This window comes from Nelusetta ayraudi, unplaced genomic scaffold (genome assembly GCF_046127955.1).
Source record: "Nelusetta ayraudi isolate G7.1 ecotype Tasmania unplaced genomic scaffold, CSIRO-AGI_Nayr_v1 ptg000070l, whole genome shotgun sequence".
Lineage (NCBI taxonomy): Eukaryota > Metazoa > Chordata > Actinopteri > Tetraodontiformes > Monacanthidae > Nelusetta > Nelusetta ayraudi.
In genome coordinates this window covers 8,559,453-8,583,481 of record NW_027466120.1, presented here as the reverse complement: position 1 = coordinate 8,583,481, position 24,029 = coordinate 8,559,453, and the positions used below count along the sequence as shown (strand labels likewise).

Below are 24,029 nucleotides of genomic sequence, written 5' to 3'. Positions count from 1 at the left end.
TCCATTGTTAACTTTGTGTATCTCATTTCTTTCCATTGGTCTCTAAATCCTGAACAGTTTTGGCTTAATGTCAGTTTATTGTAAGTCTTCAAATCATACTGAATTTTATTACTCAAACAAGGGTATTGTTACTCAAACAATGTGTGTGAGCGCAAAACGTTTGGACGAGTTTTCCCCAAAGACGAAGCATAATAAATAAATAATAATAACATTTTACATCCACATGACGGCGACTCACACTCCTCCTCTTCACAAGTGTTCTCTCTTCTCTTACCCCAATGCCATCAAGTGCTGTGCTGTGCTTGCGCGACGCCAGCACCGGCCAGATGACTGCCTTTGAGTGTTTACGCGTCGCTGTCTGTTGGTCCGACAGAGTCAATATTGACCCCCGCTGAGAGCTGCAGACCTGCCATCTATCATCACACGCTCTCACTGTAACACGCAGGGTGCGGGTTTGCCTTAGTAAGACTGTGCAGGGTGGGGACGGTTTCCATGGGTCACTCATTAAATTCCAGCACAGAGTGATAAAACACGGAGCTGCGCTGTTCCCACGTTCAAGGGCACATTTTCCTTCTTCCCATCCGAGCAGGGAAGCGGACAATGTGGACCTTTTGTTTCAATTTATGTCAAGTCTGTCTTCTATGTTAAATGGAATACCTCCTTTGTCTTACTTGTACAATATGGTATGTAATATGAGTTTATTGTTAAATCAGGACTCTTGAAATTCAAAGAGATGGCCAAGTAGGGACGTTGTTGGCCGTGGTTAGAGCAAAAAATGGATCGCCACTGACAAATTTGCAGAGGTTATTTTTGTTTTTTGGTATCGCTGGATGACAATTATAGAAGGAAAATTCATTTCAATCATCAAATTCCAAGGAATACTTTAAAACAAATGCGTATTTCTGTTGCTGGTGTGAAAACATGGAATTCATTCAACAATGGAAAGAGAAGAGCTGTACAAATATTTTTCAGTTTAGAAAAATGTATCAGCTATGAGTTATATAAAATCCAATCACTTGATTTTAATAAATGAATAAATATGGCTCATTGGAGAAAGAAACTCCACATATGAAGAAAAGTGGGTAAAGATTGACATCATGTATGTGCTGCTCCAAAAAAATGACACTTTTTAATCAGAGTGTAGCAACCTATCAGTCAAACCTGTGGGATGTTGATCTGCTCCATTAAGTAGAAGAGGATGTAGTTAATCAGCTTCAGTTGCTGTGTCATTCATGACTTCAGACCTGTGCGCTTGAGGCGGCCTCAGAGACAGGAAGGCTTTCCCAGCTTGAGCCCACTAAAAATCCCTCTGTTAAGATCTCATGTGTTTTGTGTGTCCCTCTAAAAAAAAAAAAAAAAAATTCCGACAAATGATTTTCCCAGGATTGGGACAATTCAGCCCCTTGTGAACCAGTGTATAACAACGTCGCCTCAAAACGCCAGTAAAGTTTCAGTCAACTTCTTCCATGTGATTAGTTGATGAGTTGATGTGCTATTTAAAGCTTTTACCAAATCTGGTGGCCAGTCACCACAGCTTCTGATCTGTTTCTGCAGCTCCTCCACATGAAGAGCAACAAGTACCTGACGGTGAACAAGCGCCTCCCTGCTCTGCTGGAGAAGAACGCCATGCGGGTCACGCTGGACGGGACGGGGAACGAAGGCTCCTGGCTCTTCATCCAGCCCTTCTGGAAGCTGCGCGCCAACGGGGACAACGTAAATACACCACTCGCCGCTGTGCATTTGGCATCGTGGCGCCAGGTCTCAGTGAACTGGCGTGATTCGTGAGCACCCATTGGAAAATGTAGCTGCAGTGGAACTGTTCAGCCACAGTAGAAGTTAAAATATTCAATTATTAGCTGTAGTAGTGGCAAAAGTAGTCACTTAAATACTCTGGTCGAAGTGAAAGTACTGATTCAGTACTGATTGCCATGAATGAAACAATGCATTTGTTGCTAATTTTTGCAAATTAAAAAAAGTTGTGACAGAATTATGTGGACTTAACTGAACAGAGTGACCACAAAGCCAAAGTTCAAACAAATATCATATATATGTAATATAAATAAAGAATATGATCCACTTTTATATTTAAGCTGCACGTTTGTCCAGTGCCAAAAAAAAGGTATAAAGTGCAGCTATTTGTGTACAAATCAGCAAATTGACTTACGTATGGCAAAAAAAAGTATTTGTGCTTGGTCAATGCTAGCGGTAGCATATGCAACGCTAGTCTGTAGTCATAAAGTGCTGATGTTGGTGTGTGTGTTGCAGGTGGTTGTCGGAGACAAAGTGATCCTGAACCCTGTCAACGCCGGTCAGCCTCTGCATGCTTCAAACTATGAGCTCACCGACCATCCAGGCTGCAAAGAGGTTCAGAACACACACACACACACACACACACACACACACACACACACACACGAGCCTGGCCTGCACCTGATCCCCCCCCCCCAAGTCTCCTCCAAGCAGAATGCTTTTCCTCCCTCTGTAGGTGAACTCGGTGAACTGCAACACAAGCTGGAAGATCAACCTGTTCATGATGTTCAGTGACCACAGAGAGGAAGTCCTTAAAGGAGTAAGACACACACACACACACACACACACACACACACACACACAGCAGAGCAAGGCTGCAACACTTTTCATTTCAGCATTTCATTTTTTTTTTTTCCCCATAAGAGACCGCATTCCATTATTCTTCATTAACAGCGGTGCTGTATGCATTACTGTATTATAAGCAGTATTGTAACACACACTATCAGTGTCTTTGTGGTGTTGTCGTAGGAAGTATGTTTTATTGAATTATTTTTTCATTCTGCTGTGCCTTCCAGGGAGACGTGGTGCGACTCTTCCACGCTGAGCAGGAGAAGTTCCTCACGTGTGATGAGTACAAGAGCAAACTGCATGTCTTCCTGCGCACGACACTGAGGCAGTCTGCAACCTCTGCCACCAGCTCCAATGCCCTGTGGGAGGTCGAGGTACACACACACTCACTCACTCACTCACTCACTCACTCACTCACTCACTCACTCACTCACTCACTCTCTCTCTCTCTCTCTCTCGCTCACTAAACTTAAATTGCACGAAACCTAAATATGAAAATAAACAACTGGTGATGGAAACAGATCAACTTGGAAAAACCTCTCAGATTTGGCTGAAAGGTTTTGACGCCCTCATGAGGTGGTTTTTCCACACGTATCCATATAGAGGTGTGTCACGGAAACACTTTTTTTGCATTTACACATCAGCCGACGTGACGTAGGGGGTCACGTGACCAGTTGACTGACCAGTGAAAATGGCTGCGTTGTGATTGGATGGAGGAGGAGACGGGATATTTTTTTTACAAGTCATCAAAGAGAAAAAAAATATAACAACCGTTATATTAGTAACAGCAAACAGCACTTAAAAGGCAGATTTACGGCAAAATGTTCAGTACCTCCTTCCTCCTCACGGTGGGGTTTGGTTTGACGAGAATCACGGCTTCACGCCATCTAGTGGAAACACCTGCAAATCGCAACTTTGTCCAAATGTCAGACGTATCGGTTTTGTTTTGAGAAAAACAGCGCTAGCTCGGTCTAAACCCTCCTGTCCGCACTGACCCACCAGGTGGTCCATCATGACCCGTGTCGTGGGGGGGCGGGACACTGGAACAGTCTCTACCGCTTCAAGCACCTGGCCACCGGAAACTACCTGGCTGCTGAGGTAACCGGGTCGCATTCACAGAGCCGAAGGCTGGTTTGTTTTTTTTTACTAATTAATACACTGAGCTCATCCTGCAATGTTTGTGCGTTGAGTGTTTTGTGAATCCGATGTTGTGGTTGTGGATCTTCACGAGGATGTTGTCATAATTGTGATGTGTTGTTAGATTTTCGTCAGAAAAATGATTTTTGTCACCGTTTCTCATGCCATTGGGTCTTTTTTTTTTTTTTTTTTTTTAAGTTTGTCTCGTTGTATTGTTGTCTTGTCTGTGTTGTTGCTTGTGCTTATCATTTTTCTGAGCTCCTTAGAATAGAATGGAATAGAATAGAATGGATTGCCTTTAAATGAATAAATACATATAATAAAAATAAACAATTTAAAGAGTAAGAAAGGAAGGAAAATCAACTTTTTACATCCTAAATTCAGCTGTTGTTTTCCCCCCGTCTTGTTCTTCAGTTTCAGCTCGACGTTGCTGCTGCAGTTGTTCATATTCAAGTTTTCTTTGTTTTTTTGCAGGAGAACCCTGGATATAAAGGAGATAATGCTGAGCCACCGCCTGTGGTGAGTTGCATGATGCATTCCCTTCAAAGTACAAAGGACGCACCTGTTGTCTTTCTCCTGCCTCTTGTCCCGACTCGACCTCCGCAGATGACCTTGACTCTCACATCCTCTGTAGGTGGATGGTAGTCGCACCAACAAGCGCTCTCTCGGTGAGAGGATCAAGTACAAGTTGGTGGCGGTGGCTCACGGGAACGACATCGCCTCGCTGTTTGAGCTGGACCCGACCACGCTGCAGAAGACGGACTCATTTGTGCCACGGTAGGAAAACTTTGAGTGCTGACAGCATCTCTTCCATGCCGTGGGTGTTTGACTTTAAACTGAGAAGCACTTCCTGGTTTAGTGTGTGGGATCACCTGCACACGTCACTTAATGGAAATACTCAGATTGTCAGATTGACAAAACAAGACCACAATATGACTCAATATGCAAATTTGGCACAAAAATAGTTAGAAATGCAGGTGAAGGTTTGATAACGCATGAAACTAGAAAGAGAAAAGTCTCCGGTTATACAAATATGTAAAATTTGTGATAATGTATCATTATCAACGGAGAGCACTTTTTTAAAAAGAAAAAAAAATAATTTGTTGATTTTTTTTCCATTAATTGTACTGATGTTGGTTATATTTTTTTCTCTAAAATTCATTTCGTCTTCATTTCTAACATTGACGACTGCACTGTGTCTAGGAACTGGAATTTCTTGCAGAGTGCTTTTGTATTACAGCAAGCTGACTTGACTTAAGGAATAATTACAGTCATTTAAATGCACAAATTATATTAGTGACACATGGCTGCCACAGATTGTCACTGAACAGCATTGTTTGTCTTCCAGAAACTCTTACGTCAGGCTGAGGCATCTCTGTACCAACACCTGGATCCAGAGCACCAACGTTCCCATTGACATCGATGAGGAGCGGCCCATCAGACTCATGGTGAGTACCGTGCAGGCTCTCACAAAGAGCAGCACTTTGCTACTACAATATGACTCTGCATGCGCGGACTGAGAAAAATGAAAAGTCAAGTTACTGTTTCATCCGTGGAAAAATAATGAATGGGTGGGTTATGAGGATTTGAGGATTGAAAGACTTTTCCCACAGTTGGGGACGTGTCCCACCAAGGAGGACAAGGAGGCCTTTGCCATCGTCTCTGTTCCTGTGATGGAGATCAGAGATCTGGACTTTGCTAACGATGCCAGCGCCATGCTGTTCACTGTGGTGGAGCAGTTCAGCAAGGGATTCATCAGCCAAAACGATCGCCGGTGAAACACCTGTTTTCAGTTGTTCAATATTCTTATTTAAATGCCTCTCTTCAGCACCATGAAAAGACCAGGTGTGAGAAGTAACAGAAGAAACTTCCTTTCTTGCGCTGATCCACTGATTCCTTTTTGCCAGATTTGCCATTAAATTACTGGAGGACGTGGTTTTCTTCGTGGCTGATGTCATCAACAGCGGTCAGCCGGTGCTGGACATCGTCATGAGCAAAGCCAACCGGGAGAGACAGAAACTCATGAGAGAACAGAACATCCTCAAACAGGTCTGCCTCAGCGCTCCAGCATCGTGAGTTTTACACACAAAAGCAACAGTGACGCGCTCACGCTGTAACGTGTGTTCAGATCTTTGGCATCCTGAAGACCCCCTTTAAAGACCGGGGTGGAGGAGAGGGTCCTCTGCTGCGTCTGGAGGAGCTGGCAGACCAGAAAAACTCTCCTTACCAGTACATGTTCCGACTGTGCTACCGAGTTCTAAGGCACTCTCAGGAGGACTACCGTAAGAACCAGGTGAGGTGATGATGATGATGATGATGATGATGATGATCAATTTCTTCATTAGCCTTCTAGACAGTATGAAATAATACCTGACCTCTGCTTGCTTGCTTGTCCACAATGTTGTTTGATTTTCATCAGGATAATCTTCTCTGTAAATGAAATTAGTCAGTCAATTATTTGGTTGCCATAGCAAAGTACCATTTAATAGTATAGTAGTCATATAGTAGTACAGAGTCGAGAGTATGTAAACATTACATATGAAGGTTTAATGTGGTGTTTCGTCTTCAAGTCGTTCAGTCCGATGTGGAATCTTGATGAGGTTTCACTGGTGAGTTGCCATTCGTATCGCGTCGGTGCCGTCGGGACAGAAATCCTCCTCAAGCTCACATTGGGCCTGAGTGTCTCCTGCCTCAGCATCTTTTTCTTTAACCTCTCTTACTTGCAGATCTTAACACGAGAGAAATGCCCGTGTCAGCCTCTCCGAGAGAAAGCTGCCATGTAATATTTTCCTCTTGGTCCCGCCTCCCTCTGCAGGAGCACATTGCCAAGCAGTTTGGCGTGATGCAGAGCCAGATCGGCTACGACATCTTAGCCGAGGACACCATCACTGCCCTGCTGCACAACAACCGCAAGCTGCTGGAGAAGCACATCACCAAGACGGAGGTGGAGACCTTTGTGAGCCTGGTTCGCAAAAACCGAGAGCCGAGGTGGGAGGCGGAGCGGCGGCTGCGGGGAGAAGCTGCTGAACAGCCGGGAGTTTATATCTCGGCTCGTCGTTTCTCCCCAGATTTCTGGACTACCTGTCTGACTTGTGTGTGTCCAACAACGTCGCCATACCCGTCACGCAGGAGCTCATCTGTAAATGTGTGCTGGAACCCAAAAACCAGGACATCCTCATCAAGACAGAGTGAGGAAGAGGAGTGGGAGGAGAAAAATAGGATTGAAAAAATTGATCTTGTGATTATAAAACACATCAGGTCGTTCACTTTAATCTACATTCATTTTGAAATAGATGAACTTTAACAGCTGATTACACTTAATAGGTTTATGTTCATAAATTCCTCACACCTGTTAAAAGCAGCGGCCATTACTAATATGAAGCTGGTTGCTTTACTTCAGATTATGTCTTTTAACTCTGAACATTTGATATTTTTTTATCTAATTTCAGGCGCAGAATTCCTAAGGAGGTGCCCCCTGGTGTCGTCCAGGCAGAATACATGGGAATGGACGACTACGGCGATGAGGACGAGGTACATCTTTAAATTGTTGCATTTCAAATGATTGTTTTTTTTACTGTGTACTTTTTTATTTGACTTTATTGTGTGTAACCAATGTGAGTTTTGTTGTTCTAAAAAGTACTATGACCATAAAGGCTTTCGGTTCCAATTCAATTCAATTCAATTCAGTCACTGACATTTTCACTGCTTTGACCTGATGAACAGGTGGATTGACTGGACTGATAGTGGCCGTGGTGACCCTGACGATACATTTTGTTCCAGGTTTGGCTGGTGTGGACAGACAAGACCAACGAACGGCAAGAGAAGAGCATCCGGCAGCTCGCCCAGGAAGCCAGACAAGGGAACGCTCACGACGAGAACGTCCTCACCTACTACCGGTACAGGCGGGCCTCCGCTGAATTCAGCTCATTGGGAGACAGGAAGCAACCTGAGGGTCTTCTTCTCTCTCTGCTCAGGTACCAGCTGAAGCTCTTCGCCCGCATGTGCCTGGACCGCCAGTATTTGGCCATAGACGAGATTTCCAAGCAGCTGGACATAGACCTCATCTTCCTGTGCATGATGGACGAGACGCTGCCCTTTGACCTCCGCGCCTCCTTCTGCCGCCTCATGCTGCACGCCCACGTGGACCGAGACCCCCAGGAGCTGGTGACGCCGGTCAAGTTTGCTCGACTCTGGACCGAGATCCCCACTTGCATCACCATTAAAGAGTTGGTACCTTTTTGTTTGGTGTTAGAGAAGTGAATCTCTGGATTCTCTGGGTTGCAATGTCATTTTGCTGATCAGGTCTTGCAGCTTAAAAAAAAAAACTCAAATTTTATAATAATTTTCTGAGTTTGTGGGTTTGTGGTTTTAATAAGCTGAAAATCTTAATCAGCGAAGTTACAACAAGGAACTGCTTGAGATGTCAATTTGTGTGGAATGGCTCTATAAAATGTGTTGCTTTCATCTTTTATGTTAAATTGCCAAGATAAAAAAACTCATTTTTCCGGGTAGTACCTGTGTATATATGTATGAGAACAGTTCGAAGGGTAGAAAACTAAATGACCCTTACAGCACTGCGATTATAAACTTTCTTGAATGTATTTACGGGCAGTATTTTAAGCTTTTACCAAGATAAAAATCCTAAATCAAGCCAAATGTTACTTACACACCGGACCTTCCAGTGGTCGTCTGCTTCCATCGTGTCACTTCAGCCTCTTGATTAAATTGTCATCAAAACAGTTGGTCAGTATCACAACGGCTGTGTTGGACGCTTTGAGCGTGTGATTGATGTTTCCTCGCGACCCCCAATGCCATCCTCAGCTACGACTCCAACATGGACGACAGCAGAGACAACAAGAAGAACCGCTTCTCCAACACGATGGCCTTCATGGAGGAGTATCTGAACAACGTCCTCAACGACGAGCTGCCGTTCCACAATGAGGAGAAAAACAAACTAACCTACGAGGTCCGTCCTGCGCCATGATCGCTTTATTCTGAAAGGTTGTCCTCTTGTATTTGACTGTTTTTTTTTTTTAATGCGGTCATTCTTTTTTTTATCGCTGTTGTTTTTTCCCCAGGTGGTGAGTTTGGCGAGACATTTGATCTACTTTGGTTTCTACAGTTTCTTTGAGCTGCTCAGACTCACCAGAACCCTGCTGGGCATCATCGACTGTCGGCCCAACCCTGCATACGCTGGGCTCTTGTTCAACGACGATGGCTCAGGTGCTCACCTTCTATCTGCCTGTCGTATTGATGAAACTGATTGTTGTTGTGATTGGTAAAGAGAGGCTGTGTGTAAAACCTCACCTCTGAAGCCTTTATGGCTTGTATGTGTAAAATGCTTCTCTTTTCTCCACTGTCCACAGGCAAGAATGTGAAGCGCTCAATTCATGGGATGGGTCAGATGATGTCCACCATGGTTCTCAACAGGAAGCAGTCCATATTTGGAGGCTCTGGCCAAAGAGGGGCAGGGCTGGTGCTCGACGGGCAGAGAGGCGGGAAAGACAGTATTGACAAGATGGACCTGACAGTCATGGACACCAAGCTGAAGATCTTGGAGATATTGCAGGTGTCTTAAGGATTTCAATTATGCGCATAATACATACAGGTGCCACCCAGAAAATTAGAATATCCTGAAAAGGTTGCTGTATTTCTGCAATGGAAGGAATGATATGCAAATCAATATATTTCAAGTTTTTATTTCTTTGGATTTTGCTGACCAGGTCTTGCAGCTTAAAAAAAACTCAAATTCAAAAACTCAGAAAATTAGAATATTACATAACGTCAAATCTTTATGAAAATCTTAATCAGCAAAGTTACAACAAGGAACTGCTTGAGATGTCAATTTGCGTGCAATGGCTCAATAAAATGTGTTGCTTTCATGTTCAATTGCCAAAATAAAACAACTTTTACTGGATATTCTAGTTTTTCTGGTAGTACCTGTAAATACAAGGCTATCTATCTACCTATCTATCTATCTACCTGTGTGTGTATGTATATATAGCTTTATAACTGTTCACCATTATTATTTTTTCCATGTATTATTATTCTATGTGGTGACAGTAATGTCACCTTTACCTACACTGAACGCTGCCTTCTCCAGAAAGCAACATCAGCTCAAGCTGACTTGTCTCATGCAAATGGAGCATTTTGATGCTTCCCATTCAATTGGTGAACACTTCCGCTTTGGACCGACTCTGTGTCTGCTTCCCATCAGTTCATCCTCAATGTCCGTCTGGACTATCGTCTGTCCTTCCTGCTGTCTGTGTTCAAGAAGGAGTTTGTGGATGTTTATCCCATGGCCGACGCTGACGCCACCACAAACATGGAACACGCAGGTGCGCATGGGAACTTCTTCACACTTTGACTCTGCACAGCATGTCGAGCGTCGAAATGCTGCTGTTTTCAGTATCTCTACATCAACTCCATGTACACCATACGTAATCAACCATGGTTTTATACGCGCTGTAACTGAATCACTAACAAGTCAGACCAGATATTAAGTGTAGCTTCCTTATTTTTCTTCTATTTACATCCAGGACCTTAATATTGACACATCCTGATGTTTAATGAACACACTGTTACTGTCTATTCTCAGCCACCATCAACTTACAGCACATTGGAGAGCAAGCAGAGGCCATGTTTGGAGTTGGGTATGTAAAACGGGCGTTCTACGCAGGTTTTAGTTCATAAGATGTTCCCTGAAAAAAATCATCTTTGTAGCTTCAATTTGAATTGTCTGTCTGCCTGTGTGTTTTGTATGTCTTTGTGCAGCAAAGGAAACAGCATCCTGGAAGTGGACGATGAAGGTGGACGTATGTTCCTGCGGGTGCTGACCCACCTCACCATGCACGACTACCCGCCGCTGGTGTCTGGAGCCCTGCAGCTGCTCTTCAGACATTTCAGCCAGAGGCAGGAAGTGCTGCACACTTTTAAACAGGTACATACGCGCTCAGATACACACACAAACACACACACACACATATCAAAAATCAAATATACAGGTACTACCCGAAAAATGAGAATATCAAGTAAAAGTTGTTTTATTTTGGCAATTGAACATAAAAGATGAAAGCAACACATTTTATTGAGCCATCACACGCAAATTGACATCTCAAGCAGTTCCTTGTTGTAACTTTGCTGATTAAGATTTTCAGCTTATTAAAACCACAAACCCACAAACTCAAATAAATTTGAGGGTTTTGTTTTTTTTAAGCTGCAAGACCTGATCAGCAAAATCCAAAGAAATTAAAACTTGAAATATATTGATTTGCATATTATTCCTTTATATAATATGTCACATTCACCTTTTAAGTTGAACTGCAGAAATACCTTTTCAGGATATTCTAATTTTCTGGGTAGCACCTGTAGATCCACTCAGTTCTTTAAAAACGTCTATTAAAAATGATTTCTTCAGTAGCAAGTAATTTTTATTCCAACAGCGAATAAACATTGACTGCTGCACTTTCACAAAACAATCGTACATAAATGGCTGCATGAGTGAACGGACCGCCGGTGGAAAAAGTCCTCGCAGTTATATTGGTTGGGTGTCTGTCAAAACACAGGTCCAGCTGCTGATCTCGGCCCAGGATGTGGAGAACTACAAGCTCATCAAAGCAGACCTGGATCGCCTGCGGACGCTGGTGGAGAAGTCCGAGCTGTGGGTGGAAAAGAAGAGCTCGGGTGGAGGAGATGGCAAGAAAGACAAGAAAGACAAAAAGGAGAAATCAGAGGTGAGAAGATCAAACGTGTTCAACAAGTGCCGAACGTGCTTTACTTATAACCTTAATCCATCGTTTGTGAAGCATGAATACACAATTTGATAGAGCTGTAAACTGTGAGTCACAGTGTTCTAAGTGGAAGTGATTAACAGAATGTTTGCTAACGCTTCACTAATAGTAAATGTGTATCGCCAAACATTGTTTTTTTTAAAAAAGATTTTTATATTTTTATTTTATTGATAGTTTCACCAGATATCTCTGCCACCAAACACACAGCAAGTTTGGATTATAAATTGTTGTGTGTAATGCTTTAAACCAAATGTATTGTCATATCCAACAAATTGCTTGAGCAAAAAATGCCACCGTAAAGCTGTCATTTCATCTGTGCACTATATACTTGTGCACATTGTCATAGTTTTATGTTTGCAGTGATGTTGCTGTTTAACGTCTCTGTGTTTTCACTCTGTGCTTCGTGTTTATGTTGTAATTTCCAAAGACTGACTGCTTTTCATAACTGACCGATGCGGAATAACTTCACCCAGCGACCGTGACTTCACAGTCGCAGCACTAACTGCGTTTCACTAACCCGCTCAAACTCACGAAAGACAGTGATCTTTCGAAAAAGGTGCGAGATTAACGTTGATTAATCGTCAAGCTACTAAAAAAAAGATAACGATACACTTAGGTTGGTTGGAACCGATGCATCCTGGTTATTATGACTTAATGTTGGTGTGGGGCTTGCTGGTGTCTCAGGTGCAACTCCATGGTCGGGTTTAGATTTGGCAATGGACCTGTGTTGTGCATGTCATGCATGTTATGCCATCCCCCTCCCTCTCTCTCTCTCTCTCTCTCTCTCTCTCTCTCTCTCTCTCTCTGTCTCTCTCTCTCTCTCTATCTCACCCATGCACGCCTGCACACACTCACATGCACACAAACATCTGTTTAGTCACATTCTCGACTTGGTACTGCAAAAGAAGAGGGTTGGCCAAACTGCCCCAAAGTCAACAAAGTATTGAGCAAAGACTTTGAATACTTATGTACATGTGATTTTTGTTTTATATACATATATATACATGTATATATATATATATATATATGTATATATATATATATATATGTATATATTAGTAATATATAATTCCATAAGTGCACTGACATGATTTATACATCTATTACCACATTCCCACTAATACATAACTAAACAAACTAAAACCTAACAACTGCTACTAACGCTTTGATATAACACCTAATATTCAACAAGAAATAGAAATGGTTGATTGGAGACCCAGGAATGACCTTCATTTCTTTGTGTATACTTTGCAAGGTATCGTTTGATAAGACAGGGGTAAAAAAAAAAAAAATCTGAAAAAAAAAAAATATATATATATTTTACAATCGAGAATCAATGTACAACGCAAAGGTGTATATATTCGATCAACACACTTTCACCATATCACAACGACATAGCGTGACCTGTGACTCAAGTGTGAACGATAAAAGCACCCCTGCCCATGGAGAACTCCATATGCTGTTTTACCCTCTGCATCCTGCAGGGGGCATCAGAGGATATTACGCCAAAGAAGGAGAAACCAGAGAAGGGCAATGAGAACTACCAGAAAGTCAAGGAGGTAGGAACTCTTGCTTTATATCCACCACTGCTTTTGCTTTGTGAATGTGCACTTCCAAGAAAGGACCTGTCAATCATTCCATGTGGGCAGGGATGCTGTGTCTTTGTCACTCGAGGCCTTGATGTGGTGCTTTTGTCCTCGTCTCTTCACCTGTGGGGGCTTTCAGTGCTCAGAATAATTGCATCAAATGATTGCTTTCCCAGCAATAATCAACCCGGAATTCAAAAATTCTTTTTTTAAACAAATCAAGAAATGCAGTTTGAAAAATCAGAATTCTCCAAAAATCAGAAGAAGATAAAAATCAATCAATTAAATCATTCACAATTATTTCTTCCCTAACTAGTCAAATTATAAATATAGCAAAGTGATATTATTCTCCATCAAAATGATTGCTTATTTTTGCTTGTTTCATTGAATTTACATGATGTTTTAACATTGTTTTGCTGTGTTTTATATAATACATGCATCAAGTGTTTTTCGTGGCGATGATTCTCATTCAAGTAATTCTAAAATAAGAAAATTAACATTGTGTTGTGACTAAAATTGCGATCTTTGTACAGCTAAATCGAAGATCAAGTCAAGGATTGTGTATTTAGTTCATTTGATCTGCTGTTGTTGTTGTTGTTGATCTCTTGATTTAATTCATGCTGAAATTGTTTCAAATTTTTTTTTTATTGGTAACCGGAAAGAAAGAAAAATGAACCTTTTTCCAGAAAATGTCCTGCTGTCTACTTCTTCTCCCCTTCATATCGTCACAATGAACTTAACAACACACAATTCCACAGAGTGAAGGGCTATTATGCCTGTTTCCTCTGGTGCTTGACTGAAACGAATGCAATTATGATTTAAATGAACTATTCTATGGCTCATTTAGGACAGTGACGCACGATACTGAAGTGACTCTCCATTACATTCTGGTTTCGCATGTAGAAACAGTGTTTTGCTGCTAAGTTTCACAGAGGTGAATTAGGACTCATAGTACATAGTACATTTGTGTCGCAATTTGCGCTGTCAAAAATGTGACGCGTTATGAGTTATGAGTTATGAGTTTCCTTAAACTGTATTCATCAAACTGTATACACTGTACTCGTGCTCTGAGTCATTTAAATTCCTGTTTGCTATTCAAAGTAACTGATAAACAAGCGACCGAAAAGCATTTCAGTCAATCAGCTTTTATTTGTAAAGTGCTAAATCACATGCAAAGGCGTCTCGAAGGGCTCAGCACAGACAAAACCAACTGATATTTGCTCTGTGTAAATATACACAGCTGCCCGTAAAATTTGAATTTTTTTATTTGCTGACTATTTTACCACCAAACAAATGGTGGTACTCAGTGAACCTGGTCAAAAGTGATGAATTTAAATAGACGTAAATGGAGATAAATTGTCTGAAAACATAATTGTTCCAACGTTATGAACATTGGTGTATATGTTTTTAAATCATGCTAACTATGCAAAATTTTTGTAATGCATAAATGTACTTATTTTTTCACCTGTTGTTTTGACCTGCCTGGTTAATCTTGCCTTTTCAGCGGTCTTTATTTTCCATGTGAATTATGCTCGGGTTTAACTGAATTTGCGGTCTGATTAAAACAACCTCACCAGCAATGGCAATTTAGTTCAGAAACTTTTCAAACTTTGTATATTGTGTAATTCACAAGCAAACTTGAGGATAGTTTTTTTGTACTGTAAGTGACAATCCCCAAGATATTGTGTGAGTCTTGTAAATGGTCAGTCTGTCTTTTATAAGATGCAACGGAAGAATTCATTTTTTTTTTAACTTTTTAGTGATGATAATAATAATAATAATAATAATAATGATAATAATAATAATAATAATAATAATAATGATAAAAATGAAAATCCTCTGTGATGTCCCATTTTCAACCTAAAAAATTAAACTCTTTTAAACCCTAACTCTTGTTTTAAGAGCCATGTGGAGACCCCCCAAAAGCTGCGGTTCAGTCATTGAACATTGAATAAAGACACTTTTAATTCCCTTAGTGATGGCGCACAGCGGTCCTGAACTGCAGCTGATTTGAAAGTGCCACGCTGTTTGGTTCAGGCGGTGGTTTTTTTATAAATGTAAACCTCTGGCTCCTCATCTCAACGCTGCTCTCCTCAACAGATCCTGGAGAGGCTCAACAAGATGTGCAGCAGTGGAGTGTGGAAGAAGCAGCAGAGGTTGCTGAAGAACATGGGAGCTCACAAAGTCATGCTGGACCTGCTGCAGGTGTCCTATGACCAGGTGAGACGCCGTTGCACCGACGTAAACAGCATTGCGCGCCTGTGCTCGTGGCTGACTGATGTGGTGGTCGGCAGTTAATCCTTCGCTACCTGTGTTGCAGAACGATGTGAAGATGCAGGAGATCATTAGGTACACGCATCTGTTCCTGCAAAAGTTCTGCATGGGGAACCAGGAGAACCAGACGCTGCTGCATAAGAACCTCAATCTGTTCCTCAACCCTGGGGTACGCTGCACCTGTTCAACCTCTCTTAATGGTGTTGTAGGTAAACCCAATTTATTAGTCAGGACAGGTAACTTTGGTTGCATAATTGTAGGCTTCCTTAGAAATATGGTGGTGCAAGATGGCAGCTAACTGGGAGCGAGACCCTTGATCTATGGAGATTGTTTTATATATATTAATAAGAACCACCGTGCTATGGATAGGAAAACCAAATGACTTTTATCGTGCTGCAATTATACACTTTTATTAATGCATCTATTGGCAGCATGTTAAGCTTTTACCAATGTATACATCATAAATCAAGCCATATACTACACACTGGACCTTTTAAGACATGCGTGAAGAGTCCAGCGAAATACAAACTATCCTGTTCTGGCATTGTGTGGGGTTTGAAGTAAAAAAAAAAAAAAGTCCAACCTTTGCTAGTTTGAAGTTGTCCATCACAGTGGCCAAAGGTATTTTCTATGTTTTTTGTATTTTGATATTTGTCCGTGCGTGTGCAGCTGCTGGAGGCAGAGACAGTGCAGCACATCTTCAGTAACAACTACCAGCTGTGCAACGAGATCTCTGAGAGCGTCCTGCAGCATTTCATCCACTGCCTGGCCACCCACGGCCGCCACGTCCACTACCTCAACTTCCTCCACACCATCATCAAGGCTGAGGGCAAGTATGTGAAGAAGTGTCAAGACATGATCATGACGGAGGTGAGGACGAGGGGGACAAAGAGACACACGGCGCCTTCGTTCAAAGCGTATTGGCCTCTGTGCGTGGAGTAACGCCTCGTTTCTTTCCAGCTGACCAATTCCGGCGAAGACGTTGTGGTCTTCTACAATGACAAGGCCTCCTTCAATGTCATGTTGGAGCTGATGGCGGAGAGCAGGGAAGGCGTCGGGGAAAACAGCCCACTCAGGTATGAACACACTGGTAGGAAGGGTTCATCACGCCAGCGTTGGATACTAAAACAGTGCTTTCACAGAACATTGGAAGATCTCAGCAATTTGCCAAGTCCGTCTACAGTTAAATGAATTATAATGAATTCATTTGAAAAAAACTTAAACGTAAGATTGTAGGCAACATTTCAAGTATCATCATAATCATCATTATTATTGGTCTGTGGGTTTAGTTCAGAAGCTCTGGAGTTGCCAAGTGTTTTTGGTCAGTGGAGGTTTAGGTTTGTCTTGTCATGCACCTCACATGCAGTCAGACCGACAGAGAAGCAAGACTAGAATGAATATCGGTGCCGCACGGTCAAAATTAAAGATGTATCATGTTCTGTTTCTCATCTTGTTTTTACTTTCATTATTATTATCCTATCACCATCGGCGTGACAGTTCTCACGGTGTTTGACCTTTAAGATGACGGTCGAATGAAGCCTCTTAAAATGACTAATAAGTAAATTAAAACATTTGTCTGTGAATGAATTAGCATTCATTTCTTGTTCCCTGATCTTTAAAAGGATTCTGTTCACACTCGGGTGCCAGGGCAGTCTGTGCTCTACCAGTCTGATTAAAATTTGTTGTGTCTTTTTAATGACGTTCGGTCTGTCATGTTCCCCTGAGCAGATATCACATCTCGCTGGTGGAGCTGCTGGCTGCCTGCGCCGAGGGCAAAAATGTTTACACCGAAATCAAGTGCACGTCGCTGCTGCCACTGGAAGACGTTGTCCGAGTGGTGACGCACGAGGACTGCATCACCGAGGTGCCGTCACCGTCTGCACAGCGTGCGTCTTTATGCCAGCTGAGCTGCAATATGAAATGTCAAACCTCACCTCGGTGTGTGTGTGTGTGCAGGTGAAGGTGGCCTACGTCAACTTTGTGAATCACTGCTACGTTGACACAGAGGTGGAGATGAAGGAGATCTATACGTCCAACCACATCTGGAAGCTGTTTGAGGACTTTACAGTGGACATGGCCCGGGTAACCGTTCTGCACGCGCTCACACACACGCTGAGCCCTCAGTTTGAATTGGTCTGTAGGTTTGATTTGTTGAGGGGAGAGTGTGTGTGGCCCATTTGTCCTGGCAAGACACTGAACCCTAAATATCTTGCATGGCAGCAGCGACCCGTGTGTGTGTGTGTGTGTGTGTGTGTGTGTGTGTGTGTGTGTGTGTGTGTGTGTGTGTGTGTGTGTGTGTGTGTGTGTGTGTGTGTGTGTGTGTGTGTGTGTGTGTGTGTGTGTTTGTGTGTGTGTAATCGGGGCATTGAAGAGGCTCCTGCTAAGCACGTTAGGCACTGTTAAGGTGACGGAATGCGCTGCTCTGTAAGTACGTTTTTTTCTCTTTCTTGGGTTTTTGCAGGTGTGCAACAAACGTGAGAAGCATCTTTCTGACCCCATCTTGGAGAAGTACATCATCAACGTGGTCTTTGACACCATCAACGCCTTCTTCAGCTCCCCATTTTCTGAGAACAGTACATCTCTGCAGGTCTGGGGCCATGACTCGGCCGTCTCTGTGTGCCTCTAAGGCTGACGTAGCTGTAGCTGTTCTGTGCACCATTTCCAGGTCTCCTTTGCACAGGCTTTAGCGCCACACTGTGGGCAGACACGAAAAGGCATCAACGCTCTTTATTTATGTCAGTTCTAGAACCACCAGAGATGCAACACACTTGCATCTCCCACAACAGGACGAGTGTGGATGACTTGTGATGTTTGACCTGTCACCTCTTGTGTTTGCTGTCAGACTCATCACACCATCGTGACCCAGCTGCTGCAGTCGTCTGTCAGACTGCTAGACTGCCCCTGGCTGCAGCAGCAGCATCGAGGACAGGTGGAAACATGCATCAAGACACTCGCCATGACAGGTCAGACACACACTCACAGACACCCACACTTGTCCATTCACTGTGTCTCTATCTTTGAATCTGAACTCCATTTACTTCCCCTTCCTTTGTACCCCTGACTCTGACCTCTATTCATTCTGCAACTATGAGCCTGAGCCTTCGAATGCGGACAGGCTAAATGCTCTAACTTGAATCTGTCTGTGAAGGTTCTCCTGTCCAGGTCATCTTAAAGTAGAAGGATTCAGTTCAGGCAACGGGACTCGTTCTTGCGATGATGAGACGTCCCCGAGATCGCAGGAACGAGTCCAGTTGCCTCAGCTGAACCCTTCCACTTTCCAACCTGATAGAAATGTCCTCGCTACGTCAGTGACAACCTGTTTTGTGGCGCTCACAATGCCAACAAGGAGCATGCACGCAGTGTTTGTTGCTGGTGGTGATGGGTTTGTGTTTCTCTTTTTCATTTGCAGCAAAGAGTCGTTCAATCTCTCTTCCCCTGGACCTGGAGGCTCAGATCAGCTCCATGTTGTCCACCTCGGCTCTCAACTCGCTGTCACGCTCCAACCCCAACTACAGGTCGTCATCACGCTCCTCCAGGCCGGCCGCTCCCATCAACCCCTGGGACTACAAGAACATCATAGAAAAGCTGCAGGTACTCGGAAGCTTGGGGAGAGGAGCTGAATCAATCCAGAAATGCATTGACGATTTGTCTTCCGCATGACCACAACCATGTGACAATCAAGTGACAAGCAATTTTTATTTTATTTTTTTTATTATTTTTTTTCTGTGTGTGTGTGTGTGTGTGTGTGTGTGTGTGTGTGTGTGTGTGTGTGGTGTCCAGGACATCATTAACACTCTGGAGGAGCGTCTGAAGCCACTGGTGAATGCTGAGCTCTCGGTGTTGGTGGATGTCCTCCACCAGCCCGAGCTCCTGTTTCTGGAAGGCACAGACGCCCGGCAGCGCTGTGAGTCCGGAGGGTTCATATCCAAGTAAGCTCGGCTTCTCCAACTCCTTTCGGCGCTCACGCAGAAAGACACACAGTTGTAATTGCATGTGTGCACTTGTGTGTGTGTCTGTGTCTGTGCGTGCAGGCTGATCCAGCACACTAATGCGCTGATGTCCTCCGAGGAGAAGCTGTGTATCAAAGTTCTAAGAATCTTGCAGGAGATGCTGATCAGGACTCTGGATTTTGATGAGCGGGTCAGTTCAATGCCTAACGAAGCAAACAACAAAGTTCCACTGTCATTGAAACGTCATGAAGGCAACTCCAGTCTTTCCTTGCAGGGTATCTCACTGCGGAAAGTCTTACTGCTGAACTACCTGTTTCCCAACAAGAAGAACAATCCAAAGAGCGATCTTGCTGAGCTTGGAGCTGCAGGTACTCCCCATGTTACTGACACGTGTTTGGCTCATCGTGTTAGACAGCAAAGACACTTAAGTGTGACTGTATGGACCGTCAGTTATCGGTTATCAATTCAAATCACTTTATTCAGTGCTAATGTTTTGAAAGAGCCGATCTGATCACTTCATTTGGGACGGTTTAATCACATTGACCCGCCTACTGTTAAAAGGGCTCGTCGCTCCCTGCAAACCTGCTTCGGCAGATCAGACATAGTGCATCGTGCTCGCACAAGAGCAGATATGGCCACCCTCCCTTCCCTACTACCCTCAGCACTCTATGTCCCCCCCGCCCCAAGTGAGGAGTTGTAGAGTGGGATGGCATGAGTAAGTAAGTAAGTAAGTAACAATTAACATTGCAGAGAGACAATCAGCAGGTATGATTTTGTCTCAAATTCAGTGTTTTTAATTTTCTTTAATCCCACTTTTCAGTATGTCGGAAAAATATTTGTATTATTTTTTTTACTTCAATAATCAGTTCCAACCTTATGGAATTTTCTCCCCTTTGCCAAATTGTGTATCTGTATGTTACAAAGTCTTAAGGTGAGACAGGCAAAATCATAAATAAATGAGGTTGTTCCTTTGTAAGTAGTAATTATCATCGGCTGTTGTTTCATGAATCATACATGGACCCTGGTGTACTAGGACCATTGTTATGTTTGGTCTGTTTGTCAGGGGCCGAGCAGGAGCGCGACTGGGCGGCGGTGGCAGCAGTTCAGTGTCGCCTGGACAGAGAAGGAGGAACAAAGCTGTTCACGGATCTCGTCATGAGCACCAAGAATGACAAGATCTTCCAGGAGAGCATCCAGCTGGCCATCTGCCTGCTGGAGGGAGGCAACACGGAGATCCAGGTGTCACATACACTGACGTTCACTCAATTCTGTCCACTGCAAAAAATACTGTATTTTCCAGACTATGGAGCGCACCTCAATATAAGCCTCACCCACTAAGCCTTTTTTTTTTTTTTTAAATTGGAAATGTATATATATAAGCCGCACCGGGCTATAAATAAGCCGCCGATATCTAGGTTGTGAAATGAGAAATATATTGGATAGATAGATGGATAAAGATGAGATAGATAGATTTACCACTACACAGAAAGATTTCTTACTTGTTGATTTACAAAACTGAACTGATTCGTTTCCCAACGGTGGCGCTAACACAGCAGTAAAAGTGCCGATCAACCAAAACAGAGAAGGTGCGCACTGAACCCACCGAACACACCGCTGTCGAACCGCTGTCACTTTTTTCTTCATGCGCACTGGAAGCATTAAAGTGGCTTCATGAACACCGGAGTTGTTCCGGTGTCGGAGTTGAGCAGCCTCACAAGAGCTTCGTCACATACTGTCCCTTCTCTGTGTCGATGTCAGTGTTGCTCTCCGTGTCGCCGCTTGTCTCGTTTTTGCAACTTCCTGCTAAGCCCCCTGGCGGGTGAAGTAAAATCCACAGAAAAGCCGCACCTTTGCATGAGCCGCATGGTTCAAAGCGTGGGGAAAAAGTGTAGCGGCTTATAGTCCAGAGAATACGGTAATCTCCCAAAACTACAATTCACTCTGGTCTTATATTAAAAAGCCCAATGGTGTCTGTGTGTGTAAGTAATACAAAACATATAAAATACCTAAAGATTGCCTGTCAATCACACTGTATCATGTCTTCAGTTTGCTTTCCTGTTGCTCATAGAGACCCCTTTTTTTCACACCCCTTTTTTATACACTCCCTTTGGTTGGACAACCACTGAAGATGGTCGCCTTTGAACCATCAATTTCAACCACCAATCATCCAGTAGTAAAGCTTCATAAGAGTCCAAACTGTTGCAAAGTCCAACTGTTTGCAAATGTTCCTGTTTTATTTTACTTTTTGTGGGTTGCCCAAAAGTTGTTTGTACATTTCTAGTGTGTAAGATGTCAAATGTGCCGCTCCTCCTCAGAATTCCTTCTACAAACTGATGATGGGTGACAACAAGTCTGAGAAGTTCTTCAAGGTTCTTCATGACCGGATGAAAGAGGCCCAGACAGAAATCAAAGCCACGGTGTCTGTTAACGTGGGAGAGATGACGCACAAAGCCAACGAGAAGGAGCTGGAGAGCGGTGAGGCCCCTCCTCACTCAGCACCCGTCTGACACATCTGCTGTTGATGCAGACGGCTTTGCTTTGACATCGACATCAGATGGTTACATTTTAGATTGCAGCGCCTTTCACTGCGCCTTTGCCTGCGCCCATATTTGAGCTTCTCTCCAAACAGGTGGCTCATCAGCGATAGTCCTGCCTGGTCACCCCATGCTGGGCCAGGGCCAGTCCATCGCCCCGATCCCAGGTGCCTCTGCCCTGCCCGTCCAGCCGGCACCAGAGCAGAGGGAGGTGGAGATGGAGATGGGACCAGCTGTCATCATCATGAAGCCCATCCTAAGGTTCCTGCAGCTGCTGTGTGAAAACCACAACCACGATTTGCAGGTCAGATTCTCCCTCTGCTGAACCAGTCAGATACAGGCCAGCTGACTGTGAAATGTTCACCTTTATTCACCCAAGTTAGAGTTTTTGCCACAGGAAAAGGACCAGACAGTCTATCTTTTCTCAGTCTTTTCTTTTTTTTTTTCCAGAACTTCTTGCGCTGTCAGAACAACAAGACCAACTACAACTTGGTGTGTGAGACCCTGCAGTTTCTGGATATCATGTGTGGAAGCACGACAGGGGGGCTTGGCCTGCTTGGCCTTTACATCAACGAATCCAACGTGCACTTGATCACGCAGACACTGGAGACTCTTACAGAGTACTGCCAAGGCCCCTGCCAGGAGAACCAGGTGACCAGAGCCGAGAGCAAGTCCAAGCCCACAGTGCACCTTCATCGACTGTCGCATGATCCTTGACCTTGGCATTGTGTTTGGTGCGTTGCAGACATGTATAGTGACCCATGAGTCCAACGGCATTGACATCATCACGGCGCTGATCCTGAATGACATCAGCCCTCTGTGTCGCTATCAGATTGAGATGGTGCTGCAGCTCAAGGTGTGTTAGTTGCACTGGTTAGTCGTGAGTGTTGACACCCCCTGATTTCTCTGAATGTGTCAGGTCAATTTCTCACCTCTCTCATAAGCAAAGGTGTTTAATATAAATGAATTCCCAATTACATGGGCTATTATATTGTTATACATATACATTGCTTTTTTACTTTGCCTGATGTGTGAGTGGGAGCTGCAGGCACTAGCTCAGTGGATGAAGCTCCCTCCTCGCACCTCGTCACGTCTATCTGGTTCTCTCCCCCCCGGCGGCAGGACAATGCTTCCAAGCTGCTTCTGGCCCTGATGGAAAGTCGCCATGACAGTGAAAATGCAGAGAGAATTCTGTTTAACCTGCGACCCCGGGAGCTGGTGAGACACTTGGAAAAACATTTGCTTTCAATACGAACCCCACCAGTAGCGTTGCTAGTACTACCAATGCTAATCTGTCTTCTGTAAACATTCCTGTCCAGATGGAGGTGATTAAAAAGGCCTACCATCAAGAGAGTGAGTGTGAGGGGGTAGAGGTGTCACCTCGAGAGGTTGGGCACAACATCTACATCCTGGCTCAGCAGGTAGGTTCGGTCTGTTCCTCCTGCAAGGATCCTATTTTATTCCTGTTGGGAAAATAGTTTCGGCAGCTCAGGAGCAGTCGGCTAATCTGCTGTGGGGTCACAAAGAATCAGTTGCTTTGCTTTATCACTTTACTGTGTAATGGCTTTGACTAACAAGGGAATATGGCAGTTTTTCCAGATTGAGAAACTTTAGCGAGACAGGGCAGGAAGTGGAATTGACCAAGGCGGACAGTTTTGTCCTCCCTAGACTTCAAGTCGTAGCTTTTCAGTCTAAAGTCTTGCAGAGGGAGCTGATCATTTTTCGATCAGACCGTCTAAACAGATGATTGCAAGTACGAAAAGTACGCATACTGTTGCGTTGTGATGGCGATTGACCTGTATTGAACACTGCTGTGTGACTTTTGCCCAGTCACATTTCACTTTTTCTTCTTTTTCTTCTTCTTTCGTTGAATTGTATTTTCAGGTATTGTCCAAGGCTGTTAGTTCCAAGATGGGCTTTTGAAATAAATCCTGTTAATGTGTTTGTGCAAAGATGAATATGTTCTCTGAAAGAAAGACTGATATTCTGTTTGTTTTCTGCTTTGCAGCTTGCCAGACACAACAAGATTCTGCAGAATCTGCTGAAACCTCCAAAGAAAAGTAAAGAAGGAGAGGAGGGAATCTCCTCCATGGTAAAGTTTCCGATATGCATCTCCAGTATATCTATTATATTGCATATTGCATCCTTTTATTATTAGAT

At 43.5% G+C, this 24,029-nt stretch overlaps 2 protein-coding genes across 5 annotated transcripts in view; both read left to right on the top strand.

Annotated features, from left to right (window-relative positions):
• LOC142898896 (tyrosine-protein phosphatase non-receptor type 7-like) overlaps positions 1 to 15,513 on the top strand; it is a 59,501-nt gene extending 43,988 nt beyond the window's left edge. The window contains exon 12 of the transcript XR_012928657.1: positions 15,504 to 15,513. The gene's annotated coding sequence lies outside the window, so the exon portion shown is untranslated. The remainder of the gene's footprint in view (positions 1 to 15,503) is intronic.
• itpr3 (inositol 1,4,5-trisphosphate receptor, type 3) overlaps positions 1 to 24,029 on the top strand; it is a 40,702-nt gene that overhangs the window by 9,875 nt on the left and 6,798 nt on the right. For 3 of the 4 annotated variants that reach the window (XM_076042172.1, XM_076042170.1, XM_076042173.1), the window contains 44 exons: positions 1,555 to 1,713; positions 2,266 to 2,364; positions 2,486 to 2,569; positions 2,826 to 2,972; positions 3,601 to 3,696; positions 4,210 to 4,254; positions 4,370 to 4,512; positions 5,084 to 5,183; positions 5,349 to 5,509; positions 5,643 to 5,784; positions 5,864 to 6,028; positions 6,551 to 6,723; positions 6,804 to 6,923; positions 7,185 to 7,266; positions 7,516 to 7,631; positions 7,710 to 7,961; positions 8,557 to 8,701; positions 8,814 to 8,958; positions 9,102 to 9,304; positions 9,953 to 10,073; positions 10,334 to 10,388; positions 10,510 to 10,675; positions 11,301 to 11,468; positions 13,010 to 13,084; positions 15,212 to 15,331; positions 15,432 to 15,554; positions 16,055 to 16,255; positions 16,346 to 16,461; positions 17,114 to 17,249; positions 17,342 to 17,467; positions 17,847 to 17,972; positions 18,228 to 18,348; positions 18,795 to 18,976; positions 19,166 to 19,314; positions 19,417 to 19,525; positions 19,610 to 19,703; positions 20,399 to 20,574; positions 21,651 to 21,810; positions 21,965 to 22,173; positions 22,320 to 22,520; positions 22,615 to 22,725; positions 22,992 to 23,087; positions 23,189 to 23,290; positions 23,878 to 23,961. In XM_076042172.1, coding sequence (XP_075898287.1) covers positions 1,555 to 1,713; positions 2,266 to 2,364; positions 2,486 to 2,569; positions 2,826 to 2,972; positions 3,601 to 3,696; positions 4,210 to 4,254; positions 4,370 to 4,512; positions 5,084 to 5,183; positions 5,349 to 5,509; positions 5,643 to 5,784; positions 5,864 to 6,028; positions 6,551 to 6,723; positions 6,804 to 6,923; positions 7,185 to 7,266; positions 7,516 to 7,631; positions 7,710 to 7,961; positions 8,557 to 8,701; positions 8,814 to 8,958; positions 9,102 to 9,304; positions 9,953 to 10,073; positions 10,334 to 10,388; positions 10,510 to 10,675; positions 11,301 to 11,468; positions 13,010 to 13,084; positions 15,212 to 15,331; positions 15,432 to 15,554; positions 16,055 to 16,255; positions 16,346 to 16,461; positions 17,114 to 17,249; positions 17,342 to 17,467; positions 17,847 to 17,972; positions 18,228 to 18,348; positions 18,795 to 18,976; positions 19,166 to 19,314; positions 19,417 to 19,525; positions 19,610 to 19,703; positions 20,399 to 20,574; positions 21,651 to 21,810; positions 21,965 to 22,173; positions 22,320 to 22,520; positions 22,615 to 22,725; positions 22,992 to 23,087; positions 23,189 to 23,290; positions 23,878 to 23,961 — 5,904 coding nt within the window. The remainder of the gene's footprint in view (positions 1 to 1,554; positions 1,714 to 2,265; positions 2,365 to 2,485; positions 2,570 to 2,825; positions 2,973 to 3,600; positions 3,697 to 4,209; positions 4,255 to 4,369; positions 4,513 to 5,083; positions 5,184 to 5,348; positions 5,510 to 5,642; positions 5,785 to 5,863; positions 6,029 to 6,550; positions 6,724 to 6,803; positions 6,924 to 7,184; positions 7,267 to 7,515; positions 7,632 to 7,709; positions 7,962 to 8,556; positions 8,702 to 8,813; positions 8,959 to 9,101; positions 9,305 to 9,952; positions 10,074 to 10,333; positions 10,389 to 10,509; positions 10,676 to 11,300; positions 11,469 to 13,009; positions 13,085 to 15,211; positions 15,332 to 15,431; positions 15,555 to 16,054; positions 16,256 to 16,345; positions 16,462 to 17,113; positions 17,250 to 17,341; positions 17,468 to 17,846; positions 17,973 to 18,227; positions 18,349 to 18,794; positions 18,977 to 19,165; positions 19,315 to 19,416; positions 19,526 to 19,609; positions 19,704 to 20,398; positions 20,575 to 21,650; positions 21,811 to 21,964; positions 22,174 to 22,319; positions 22,521 to 22,614; positions 22,726 to 22,991; positions 23,088 to 23,188; positions 23,291 to 23,877; positions 23,962 to 24,029) is intronic. The other variant, XM_076042174.1, reaches the window with a different exon arrangement.